The sequence below is a fragment of the Carassius carassius genome, chromosome 18, assembly GCF_963082965.1.
Source record: "Carassius carassius chromosome 18, fCarCar2.1, whole genome shotgun sequence".
Classification (NCBI taxonomy): Eukaryota; Metazoa; Chordata; class Actinopteri; order Cypriniformes; family Cyprinidae; genus Carassius; species Carassius carassius.
This window is the reverse complement of record NC_081772.1, coordinates 15,570,292-15,583,005: the sequence shown is the minus strand read 5'-3', so window position 1 is coordinate 15,583,005 and position 12,714 is coordinate 15,570,292. Positions and strand designations below refer to the sequence as shown.

Here is a 12,714-nt window from a genome sequence, read left to right as displayed (position 1 = left end):
TCTCCACCTAGTTGCTAGTTTAGTAACCGTTACTGCTAACAACCATTCACACATGTACTTTTAACTGTGTGTTTCAAAAGTGTAGCTAGTAGCTGTCAACCCTCCCTTTTTCTCCCGGGGGTTCTCACGTATTTGAGCTCTTTTCCCGCTGTCTTCCCGTTTTAGTATTTTCCTGTAAAATATCCCTTTAGCCCTTCCATCGGACCTGTCAATCTCTGTACTGTTGTCCTGTTGCTACCCCCTTGCCCTTCCAGTGAAACAGATGTTTTTTAAAGCATCGTTTTGCTTACTTGAAAGCAACCTTAGCGTGATGTTGGGCTTTTTAAGATAGCGTGGTTGTTGTGAGAGCACAATTTCACGCCAATCTGTAAGCAATGTCACAGACCTAGACCTAGCTTCACAACTCACTTAGTTAATGCAGCAGTTTTGTAGTACCAATTTTTGGTGTCAGCATAGGGATAGCAACAGAAAGATGAATGTTGAAATGTTCCCGTATTTTGGATGAGTAACCCGGGAAATTTCCCTTATGCTCAATGTTGATTTAAGCTACATAAATTAATATTCAGATGTTATGGTCTCCGTGGTCGCGCCTCCAAGCAGGAAAGTGGTGGAAAGTTAATCCATTCTCATTTTTTCCCCCATGGCGATTATGTGTTGTGCTATTACACCCCATAATACAGCAACGGTTTACCATGGTTGAAATAGATTTTTAATTAATCAAATTAAGACACATGGCTGAGAGGGAGTACGTCTAAACACTGCGCAGTAGTCCGAGTAGCAGTAAAGGAGGCCATCAACATGGCGGCCACGCCAAGTAATGACGTCACGACAACCAAGTCGTCAAATCAAATCTCCATATGGACCAGAATCTGTAAATGTTAAGCCGCAAATGTTGGTTGAAATATGAATCCTGCATGTTCTGCGCTCTGTGTGAATGAATGAATGGTTTGTTTACTACATAGACTGAAGCGCGTGACGCTTGTAGTAATTTCTGCCATCTCAATGAGGACATAAATACATAAACATCACCAGAACTGTTCTGAGTCACTTCAAAAGCATTTTAATTTACCGTTTCATTTGAGTAAAACCAGTGTCAAAATAAAAGTTAATTTTTACATAAAGGCATTGTGCTAGAAATATTACTATTATTTAGTAGAATGTATGTGATACTGCTACTACTGTTGAAAAAATTAATAAAACTTTATTTTTTTAAAGAATAAATCACATAATATTTCTTCCATGTTTTAATTTTAATAGCAAATCCCCTTTATTTACCAAAAAATAAAATGTTTAAATTTCATTAAAAGACAAATTAAATTTGGGTGAAACTTGTTTACTGTTTTTCATAATTCTATTACTTGTAGAAAAACTTTAAACACAGTTGTAAATACGTATAAAGAATGGCATTGGCTCTATTTTTAGTCATAAATGTTTTTTGTTTTTTTTTAATTAGCATATTTTGTGTTTTGCTTTGGTACCGACATTGGTACAGAGAACTGTGGATTTTCACAGGTATCTGTACCGAATACTGACATTTTGGTACTATTACAACACTAGTCTATGGGCCACTTTATTGTTGAGCCCTGCTTGATACTGTTTGCATTGGGTTCTGGCTGAAGTACTGCAGTAGGGGAAACTCTATCAGTGCACACAGGGAAAAGAGTGCATTATTAATGCTCAAGCTGTGGGTTCTGTCTGACCCTGACCAGTCTTCCAGTCTGCCCAACAAAGTGGCATTTTCCCCTATAATTCATCCCAGTGGCTCATGTTGTGATCTCATGCATGCATAATCTCTGCCATCTGGTTCTCTCTCCATAGTTAAAACAAAGACAAGGGATTACTTTTACTATTATCAGCATATGAGAGCGAAAAGCAGATTCTGCCTAATGCAGTCAGCAGCTACTGCCAACCTATAATCTGTCACTCTACATGATTTTTGTTTTTGTGTTGAGAATCATAAAAGATCTTGCATCACTCCTTGTGTAAAAGCAAAGTCGCTGTATACTAGCTGAATGAAACTAAAAGTTTAATCTTAGTATAGTTTCGGGGTCAAATGTCAGAACGATGACCTAGTTGGCTGGTTTATTTCTTTTATCAGCTTTGCCTTAACGACATAGCATTTTGTTTGCATATGTGTGTCTGAACGTTGGTCTATAAAGGTTTCTTATCAGGTCTTACGGGAAACAGGAATTCAGTGTTTAATGTTCTGTGGAGTTCATTTGCATTGTATTGCTGTATGGATGACTGATAACTGATGAAATGTTGGCTCAATTCTACCTCCTAAAGCAATCGATTGATGAATCAAGTGCAATTTGAGAAATACATTTTTATTTTTCCTGAAATTCTGTGATCGGGTGTAATGTAACCATTTGAGCAATGGTTCCGTATGAGCAGAATATGCCTGTGCGGACAGAGCTGTGACACAGCAGTTAATGCACAACTCATGCCTAACACTGTCAGGTGAGGAGTTGATTTGTCTGCGTTTTAATATGACCAAAACATTTATGTTTCCTAAATATCTGAAAATCAGAAAATAGTAGAAGTGTTAATAATAATAATAAAATCTAAATTGCATTCCGAAACAAAGTAAATATCTATAATTTAGTTGTCTGATCTCACACTGATGTCACACCTCTTGTCAGAGTGTGTCTTACTCAATACTTCCTGATCAGTCACCTTTTTGAATACATATAGACCTGTTTTCACTTGACAGACCCTGCTCTTCCCCATTCTTGTGTGTGTGGATGGGAGTTCGACAGAGGGATTTCCCCTCTAGGCAGTGATCTGCTGTCCAGATCAGTCAGCAGAACTCTTCTCATTATTGAACCACACGCCGTCATCATAGGAATTTGCATGACCCTATCTAACCTGCTCTCAGACCCTTACAATTAACCACACTGTTTTTGCTACTTTGCTACCTTTTTGTAGGAGTATAAAATATATTGATTAGCTAACCTCTATGCTGTTCATCAGTGTCCTGTGCCAAATGAACTGTACTTGCAGTTTTTCAATGACTGCCACATGTGTATCCACAAAGTTTTAGGTTTCAGTTTTAAGTTTGATGCTTACAAGCAGTTGTGGCTTCATGGCAGACTACTGCCCAACAGCCTATGTGTTACTGCGTCACCAAAGTGTAGACTTGGAAGAGTACCACAAAGGCTTAGAGTGGCATTTAGCACAAGGAAATATAAGCTCCACCTTCCAAACTGATATATTGTGATTGTGTGTATGTCTGCCTAGTCTAACTCTCAAATCAATATTTTAAGTGCCCAAAAGTAGTCAAAAAGTGTGGTTGAGTACAGATCCCTTTTAAGGTGTTCCTCCACTGCTGTGGTGTTTGTGTGTGTGTGTTCTTTTCTTCAATTTAACTTGACTCTGGACAGTCTGTGTTTCCTTGGCTTCAGGCTCCGGCCCTTGGCCTTGGCAAAAAAAAAAAAACAAGCCCCTCCTTGTCCCAGTAAAGTAGCTCTTTCTGTCTGTTTGTTCCTTTGGCTTTGTTATCATTCGTAAAGACTGTGTCTCACTGACTTAAAAGAAAAGTGTAAGTGTAAATGTAAGTGAAAGACATAAATGCTTATGTGTGACAATATTTGGGGGTCCCAGACGTGAAGGGTTTTGTTACAGTGTGTGTGTGTCTTTATATACAGGAGGGTGTGAGAAATAGTTTTGAAGGTGAAGCTTGGTGAGTGTCTAGTCCTTTTTTGTGGCTGTTCTGGTGTAACAGGAAGTTAGATGAACTATTCGTATCTCACATGTGGCCTAAGCAGAGGAAGACTGGTTGTGAATGTGTGTGTTGTACTCAGCTGACAGTTGCTACTGCAAGCCGCCTTCTCTGATCATTTGTTTTTGGAAAGTATATAAAAGAGTAATCACTTATTTTGATTAAACGAAGTTAAAAAGTTATAGCATCTTGTAGTAATTTACAATTTATTAGTACCATTTCTTCAGTTATAGTCTGATATTAGTTGTTTTTATCTAAAATGTCTTAATGTTTTAACAACAACAATGTAGAGAAATCACAGACAGGGCTTCTTGTTGATGGCATCGTCTATCAGTCCAACCCTAATACCTCACTACCACTTCTCATCACCTCAATGCCATAAATCCCCTGAACCACCCATTGTGAGATGCAGTGAGAAAGCATATTTCATTAGCTCAAAGTTTGAATAGTGTTTTACTAGTCCACTAGTTTGAACAAGTAGTCGACTGCTGAATTACTGCATGTTTGAGTATCTCTGTGTGGACATTCTCCATGAGCTAGATTCGGTAACACTTAAAGGGCTTTAAAAGACAGAAAGAGAAAAGCACAGCTTGTTCCTCTTGGGTTTGCTGTGTGGTCTGTGTTTGGCTCTTTAGATGTGCAGTGTAAATACGAGCTTTTATCCGCCCCTGTGATTGAGCCGCAGTGTCATTGAGCGCTGCAGGAGCCCTGAGTAGTAATTATAGCTAATGAGACACAGGTAGTCTGCCTAACACTTAACACTCCTATAAATAAGACTTTGGCAGTCTGTGTGGTTTTTGTTTTAGCTCTGGCGTACCTTTCTGAGCTTGTGTGTAGGGGACAGTGTGCAACTGAGTTTATATAAGCACCGTTTGGATGAATAAATAAATGACTTTGGAGGGAAGCTTAGCCTACCGCCTAAGAAGAGTCCTGCAATCCTGGCTCAAGTTGAGTCCGATTCCACCAGACCTGGTTTACACCCTCAAGCATACATTTTATATGTTCGAGAAGAAAAGGCGTGGATGCATAACTTCCATTTTCATATGTCTAGGATTTCTACTGTACATGTTAATGTTGACATTTGGTCAAGTGAGTTTGTTTCTGATCCTTTGATGCAGATTGAATTATTTTCTTGCTGATTTGCTGCCTAATGATCTCTTGCTACTTATTTCTTTTTCTTTTTTTTTCTCAGATTGACGTGACCTGACCCCGCTGGCCTGCTGCTCAGTTTGACACAATCCCCGTCCCCCCAAGCTCTATGGCCCTCTGGTATGTCTGCCACACCTCTTCTTCTGCTTTTATCTACTCGCAGTATATTTTGTGTTTTCTTTGTCCTGCTATTAACCTTGTCTTTCACATTAAATGGATAATTCATGGGAAAATAAGAATTGTCATAATTTAGCCTCATGTTGTTCCAAACCAATCTGATTTTGGTTAATCTTCAAAACACAAATTAATATGTTTTTTAATGAAACCATAGAGGTTTCTGTTCCTCCATTCAAAGTCCAGGTAACCAAAACTTAAAGGATCCAAAAAGGTTATAAAAACAAATCCAAGGGTTGTGAAGGGATACAATGCATTAAATTTTTTATTTTTTAAAGTTTTTATTACATCCAAACAGTCATCAACATCATGCATCACATGCTAGAGGAAACCTCATTGTTTTTGTGGAGCATGTGAGTGGAATGACATGAGGGCAAATGTTGGCAATTTAAAGCTGAAGTAGGTAACTTTTGTAAAAATGTATTTGTGAAACCTCTCATTATGTCCTGACAGTAGAATATGAGACAGATAATCTGTGAAAAAATCAAGCTCCTCTGGCTTCTCCCAGTGGTCCTATTGCCATTTGCAGAAATTCGACCGCTCCCGGTAAGAAACAACCAATCAGAGCTGCGGTCCGTAACTTTTTTTGTGTTCAAGATTTACAAAATGTATATAATAAGCGAGTACACCATGAATCCATTTTCCAAACCGTGTTTTTAGCCTGTCCTGAATCACTAGGGTACATCTATAATAAGTGTTTATATTCGGACTATTTTAGATTGCTTCGGGGGTACCGCAGCGGAGTAACCCGGTACCTTTGTGATTCTTCATAGACATAAACAGAGAGAAGTAGCTCCGGCTACAATGTTCTTCCGCAAGATGCAAGCAGTTCTGTTTATTAACCGCTAGAGCGTCAAAAGTTACCGACTGCAGCTTTAATTCTTTTGGGTAAACTATCTCTTTAATTCTACAACTATAAATAAAACTAGATGTGAATCTGTATCAATATTTCACAACTCATGCCCATGTACATGATTCAATAGCAGCATTTGAAACAGGATATGGGGCTGGTTACATGCTGGGAGTTTTTGCGGACGGTGGCTTAAGCAGAATCATGTTGAGTAAAGTCAAAATTGCAGGATAATAGTTACATCATAATGCTTTATGGATTGCTTCATCAAAAACACAATCATCTAAGTCTGTGCAGATGGTCTCACTGTTTTATTGAGAAGAGGAAGAAAATTATTTCGGGAAGTCTGAATAATCAAAGGACGGTAGCCACAGTGCAGTGGTTCTGCAGTCATCATTAGTCAGATGTAGGGCTGGGTGATATGGGCAAATAAGAAAAAAATCATTACAAAGTTTTTCATATTACAGGTTTGTGTTGCCTGACTTTGATGCGTTTCTTCAGCACAGTTTGCATTGTGGGCTGCAGTATTAATAATATTGAAATGCACAATCACACATTTAGACTGAATTAACCTGTCTGAAGGCCTGTTCATATCAAGATGATTGTCAATAAAATGAATGACTGTTAATGCAGCTGCTTAGGCTGACTTGAATATTTGCATAAAACTATGACTTAGATTTAATCACGAACAGACTTTTTTGCTATGACCAACTCTCTTGTCTATGCACTCTTTTATATGGTTTTATAATATACCATAAATAATGCAAAAATCTAAAAAGCTGTTGGAAAAATGCAAATACTGTTTGGGTGTTCAAGCGGGTGTCAGAATCAGGAGGTGCACAGCACTTTGTGTGCCTGTGTAAATGTGAAGTTTGGGTTTTTCCATAAGCACCGCCTACTGTAAGAGGGTAAATTAGTTTTTTTTTATTGTCTGCAGATTTTTACACATCGGTCTGAACCGGCAAGTCGCATGAGTAAACTAGACTGAATACTTGTGCCAAACATTTGTATTGGCGTAATTCGTTTTATAATGTTAAAAATATGTAATTGTTGCATTTGCTCAAACAAAATAGCAGAAATATTTATTGATTTCCAGCAGGTACCAGAACACTCCTCTGTCTCTCATTAGTTGGCCAAACAGGTAGTCTTGCCCTCAAAGTCACGTCTTTGGTTGAGTCATTATTGATTTGTTTTGATGCTCAAGTTGAATTCAAAATAGCATACTTATGTTACTATTACTACTACTTAATTAATAGTGTTCGTATGCTGAATTAAATCTTTGCATTCCAGATCCAATTCCAGTACATTTAAAAAATCACTTTGTTGCAAGAGTAAATGGTGTTGGATACCCCTGTAAGACAGATCTACTGTAACGAGAGAGTTCTTCTCATCACTGTCGAAACTGTGTGGGATGTTTCTCCATCAGATTAGCCCTGAGTCAGCCAGTGAGGTGAAGGAGGTTAGTTTGTTTGTGTTAAATAAAGACCCTGTTAGGAACAAGCTGTGAGAACTGTGAGTAACAGCTTCCTGTCAGTTGGCCGTTCATCTGTTGAATGTGTGAAAACCATGTAAGACTAATGATTGACAGTTGTCCTGCATGTGGTTTAACAGTGTTTGTATTGTATTTTGATGTATGTGTGTAATATACGTTTCCGAGCTTGAGTAGTTCACTTAATCTGCTGTAAATCACTTTCGAGTTAAGGGGATATACCGGTTTAACAAGTTTGATCCTTGACCTCTTATGTGTTTCTCCCATTCTTGCCTGATGACGGCTCAGGCCCCATGGAAAAAAACAAACTGCGTCAGTCAACCCCAAAACCAACAAGACCAGAGCAGTAGCAGCAGGTGAACAAGAAGAGACGGAGGGGTGTAAATAAAACACAAATGGATAGTATCATAACATTTTGTGGCCACTAGAAACGGTATCCTGTGCAAGACGGGAAACATGAATAACAGGAACAATCTGCAACTAAACAGTTTTGAGCAAAAGCCTGTTTCCTAAGAAAAGAGATGGCGAGCAGAGATGTATGTTCATACAATAGCAGGACTTTATGTGGTGCCTCACTGGTGTAGATCGTAGATCACTGCATCATTCACATTGCCATGCTGCTCGGCAACTGATCCTGAATCAGTCGTTGTCCAGAGAGTCGAAACTCTGCAACGTTTTAAAGCGCTGATTCAGGAGCAGTTTCATCTTCAGTTTACTGTGCAAGCTGGTTTTCCTGTTTTGTCTTTGTGTTGCTGTAAGAGCCGTGTTGAGCATTGTTCCTGCTGCTTCCCCTCTGACATTCCTGTGCTGATTTGAATCTGGGGCCTACCCCCCTCTCTCTCTCCCTCTCTCCCTCTCTCCCTCTCTCCCTCCCTCTCTCTCTCTCTCTCTCTCTCTCTCTCTCTCTCTCTCTCTCTCTCTCTTTGGATACTTATTTGGAAGGATTCTTCTGTCAAAAATGTTAATTCTATTATCATTTTCTCACCCTCATGCTATCCCAGATCTATGTGACTTTTATTTCTGTAATGGAGATTTTTGGAAAAATAGTCCATCTCTGGGTGATGCTTCAAAAACTAACTAAACTAAAGAACATGACTGTAATGAATTGGTGGGTGAACCGATGTCTTCTGAAGCGAAACAGTAAATGCTAGTATTTAAACTAGAAACCATCACTTCTTGCTAACTGACAGAACATTATGAATATCAGTTATAGACTGTAAAAAAGATGGATGATGCATCTTCACTTCGTTCCACTGTAGGAAAGTTAAGCCATAGTGCGCCAGGTGAGCGCTTGCATCATTTTGAGCCTGAGTCGAAGCATTAATGATCATGAGCTGAAGTGGTATCCCACCCAAACTCCCACAGACCCAATAGCAAGCAAGATGCCACACCCCAATTTTACAGCATCAAATAACCAACTAAAAGCAAACTTATTAGGAAAACTAACTTTTGAAAATACTTGTTTTAAGTGATGTTAAGCTAAAATGCTAAAATTGTTAAAATGACGGAAACCATCTTTGGGAAAATGTTGTTTCAAATTGTTGTTGTTTTTGCTCACGTCCCATTTGTCTACACGGAGAGAGTGAAATATATATGACCTACTACAGCCAGCCACCAATGAGCAATCAAAATGTTTTGGCTTTACTTTCAGTATGTGTGCGCCACACTTGATGTCAACATTCTGTGATGTAAGAGCTTTGTGAAACACAGAGGGCCTTCTCATGCGAGTTTCAAATCGGGCTTACATCATGTTTTATTGTTTCTGGCTTAAGAAGTTTAATATTGGTGTTTTTCTCTCACATATCTATTGTTTCACTTCAGAAGACATTTGATTCATCAACTAGGGTCGTATGGATTACAGCCATGCTTGATTTGCTTTGTTTTTTGAGGGTCTAATCAACTTGCAACTCACAGAGAGGGATTCTTTTTCTTAAAAGCTCTGTTTGTGTTCCACAGGAGAAAGTCACACATCTGACACAGTATGAGGATGAGTAAATTACGAATTTTAATTTTTTAATGTTGTTGTATTTCTTTAGTGCACTTCAGTGTACTGAAATTGTGTATTATCTTGATATCAGATTGGGGTTACCAGCACATGGTGGCTTCAGATCATCTGTTGATAGGTGACCCACATTCATCAGTGTATCTTTTGACTTCTGCCTCTGACTTTCTGTCTCCTGTTGTCTTCTCTGCCCCTGTCCCAAATGGTACCTTCAGCCATTACAGTCTTCCTGTGCCATTTAGGACTGGGTCACCATCAATTTTTAAATTTAAAAAAATGTAATCACCATCATTAAAATTTAATGATGGTGTTAAATTTGATTTAAAACCATCAAATTTAATTTTTTATTTTTTTTGTGAAGACTCATTAAATTGTGGAAATCTATCCACAGCATTTGATTTTTATTTTGTGCTTTGGAGAGACTTGCACAGTAGTACCAGTTTCTTCTCTTTATCTCTAAATGATATACATGCTTATACGTGGCATTTGTAAAAAAAATAAATAAAACAAATTAAAACGAGCATATTTGTTTCACCTTGTCCTGAGGGTTGCTGGCATTGCCTTTGTCCACCCCTAGATGGCAGACTTGTAAAGTTTTTTTAGCGATGGACACACAAACACACACACACACACACACACACACACACACACACACACACAGAGAGAGAGAGAGAGAGAGAGAGAGTTGACTCAGTCTAAACTTATTCTTCTTGTTCTCATGCTTCTTAAAACTTATGTAACACTATGTGTTGGTCACTAGATATCCTTTTTTTGCCAGAAATGGGCAAAACGATCATAAAAAGACACTAATAGATTATTTTTGCCACTAATAGCAATCTGTATGCATATGCATATGAAAAGTTACATGGCTTGCCTGACATGTTCACACGGCGCTTAAGGGTGTGAGCTTTTCCTGTGAATCATTTGCTCACTGTTATGTCATTCTATGTGAGATATGAGTCTTGTGAACGAATAAGGTTATATCGGGCCACAGTACAGAGAACTTTCTGTATGGTGTTGAGGTCATTTCCTTCTTCTGGAGTTCCTGTCTGCCCTCCTGATGGTGCTGTGGTGGTGCGGTTTTACTTGTCCCTCACCCATAACACTGTCTCTTCAAAAGAGCTTTTAAAAAACTTCTACAGTTTGAACTAATTACAAAATACATATATTCTACTGTTCGAAAATGTTGGGTTGCTAAAATATATTAAATGTGTATATATATATATGTATGTGTGTGTGTGAATATAATGGTATTATCATCTGATGGTTCACTTTTTAAAAGGTTGTAATTGTAAATGTTATTCAAACTATTTTCCATATTAAGTAAGAGTCATTATTACAATGTCCATTGACATCAAAGGCAGCCCGCTCATTTGAATGTTACAGTGAGTCAGCAGAAAATATTTCTCTTGCATCACTGTATAAATTTGGCAATTTGCTTTTTTTATTTAGTTTTTACCAGAGTAAAGTTTGATGGACGTGTATAAGTGTGCAGTTAAGCAGATCGAACATGTCACATAAACTTGTTTACCCACTGCCCTGCTGTAAACTGGAAGTGAAACCATCAGTGTGTGTGTGTGTGGGGGGGCGTGAGACATTTTGAGTTTTTGACAGCATGCCTTCTGAGCAATTCTTTATTATTTTTTCCCTCTGTGGACGGGAAATATGTAAGGGAAGTTCTAGATAGAATTGTGCAAGAGGGGAATGCGAAGAGCAGCTCTAGTTTTAAACCTGATAAAAATTATCAGAGCATAGCAGCATGCTGAAGACGCCACGCCTTCACTTTTTGTTATGCCCTCTCTAGCCATCACACAGATGAGTCTTCCTCCCTCCCTCCCTTTAGAAAGGAGAAACTTCTGGGCGTGACTGATAGCTGCTGTGTTTTGATTGGATGCTCTCCCAGGCGTACATTATCACCCGTTGGACATGTCCTTGCTCCGCCCAGATAACACACTCGAGTTGAAAGGCTCCACCTACTGTTGTCAAATCATCACATCAAAGTGTTCAGTGCATCCTGCATGAACAGACAGGTAGTAAGGTTGGCCTCTCGCTGTGTGAAAGCTCAAGTGAACTTTAGGTTACGTTTTGCAAAGTGCTCACAGCTGGCCTGTGGCATTTGGAATGTAGGGAGGTGGAAGGACGCAGTGACTGGATCTACAGGTGCTCACTTTTACCTAATTCCAGAGTTTGTCGTCTTGGATTTACTACCAACAGCTTCTGCACTAAGATAAGAGATTGTGTCCACTTTGTCTGGCTGCTTGTGTGTGTATATAGAGACTTCTAGTTTTAACTGAGATGACAAAGAGGAACCTGTGGTGAAGTCCAAGTTTGACAAGCTGTGGTTTAGCTTGGGCGGAGAAGCCGTTTTGCGGTCGTCTGTCCAGGCGGCCTGATTCCTCAGAGGTGATGGTGGGTGGCAGGGCCGTTACCGTGCGCCCGCACAGGCGCCTGGAGTGAAAGTGTCTCAGTGCAAACATGGAATTCCTCAAGAGCCTCGTTCCCACGGTCATCTCCGGGGATGGCGGGCTGCCGGCGATGGACATGGGGGTAGTGTGGCCACGGGAGACTGGCCCTCGGTTGCTGAGGATGAAGAGGCTGGTTTCACAGGCCAATGAAGAGGAGCAAGATGGATCCAGTCTGACTAACCGTCCAGCTGTCCGTCTTCAACGACATCGTGCTAAAGGTACCGTCAGGAAAGAGGAAGGGACGGGTATTCAAACATTCATTTAACTGTCGTAGAGAGGAATGTTTGATTAGGAGGTGTGTCTGCCAGTTGTCGTGTTTGTACCATTTTTCTTTATAGTTCAGCTGTGATATAAAGTGAATCGCAGACAAGAGGGAATAAGCAAATATTTTATGTAACTCAACTGTTTGCAAAATCTTAAGTTGGTCATCAGTGAAAATTATTCAGATATTGAGAGTAATTATAAAACCAGGAACTTTTAAAAGTATTTTATGCAATACAAATGCAGAAGGCAAATTACAGTAAATGTGTGTGTTTTATTTTATTTTATTTTATTCATTTTGTGTCCAGGGAGCAGTATTATCATGATTGAAATAATATCATCACTCTGACTTTATGGACACTGAACCAGCTTGGTATTGCATTGAAACATGACTACAATGATGTATTTGTCAAAGTGAGTTATTGTTAGCATTGCTATTTCCACCCTTGAGCTATGACAGCAAGACTCAAAATAATGTGTTACATATGAAGTCACCATATCTCAGAGGTTTTAACATTTATACTACCATTCAAAGTTAAAGGTGTCATTGAACATAATTACTAGTATTAATCATATTATTATTAACATTATTATTATTTTGGC

General features: G+C 39.0%; 1 protein-coding gene across 5 annotated transcripts in view; it reads left to right on the top strand.

The window, feature by feature from the left end:
* LOC132092525 (protein furry homolog-like) overlaps positions 1-12,714 on the top strand; it is a 97,921-nt gene that overhangs the window by 10,573 nt on the left and 74,634 nt on the right. For 4 of the 5 annotated variants that reach the window (XM_059498790.1, XM_059498789.1, XM_059498788.1 and 1 more), the window contains exon 1: positions 11,396-12,068. In XM_059498790.1, the coding sequence (XP_059354773.1) occupies positions 11,861-12,068 (208 nt within the window). In that variant the 5' untranslated portion in view covers positions 11,396-11,860. Of the gene's footprint in view, positions 1-4,913; positions 4,991-11,395; positions 12,069-12,714 lie in introns of those variants that run through there. The other variant, XM_059498793.1, reaches the window with a different exon arrangement.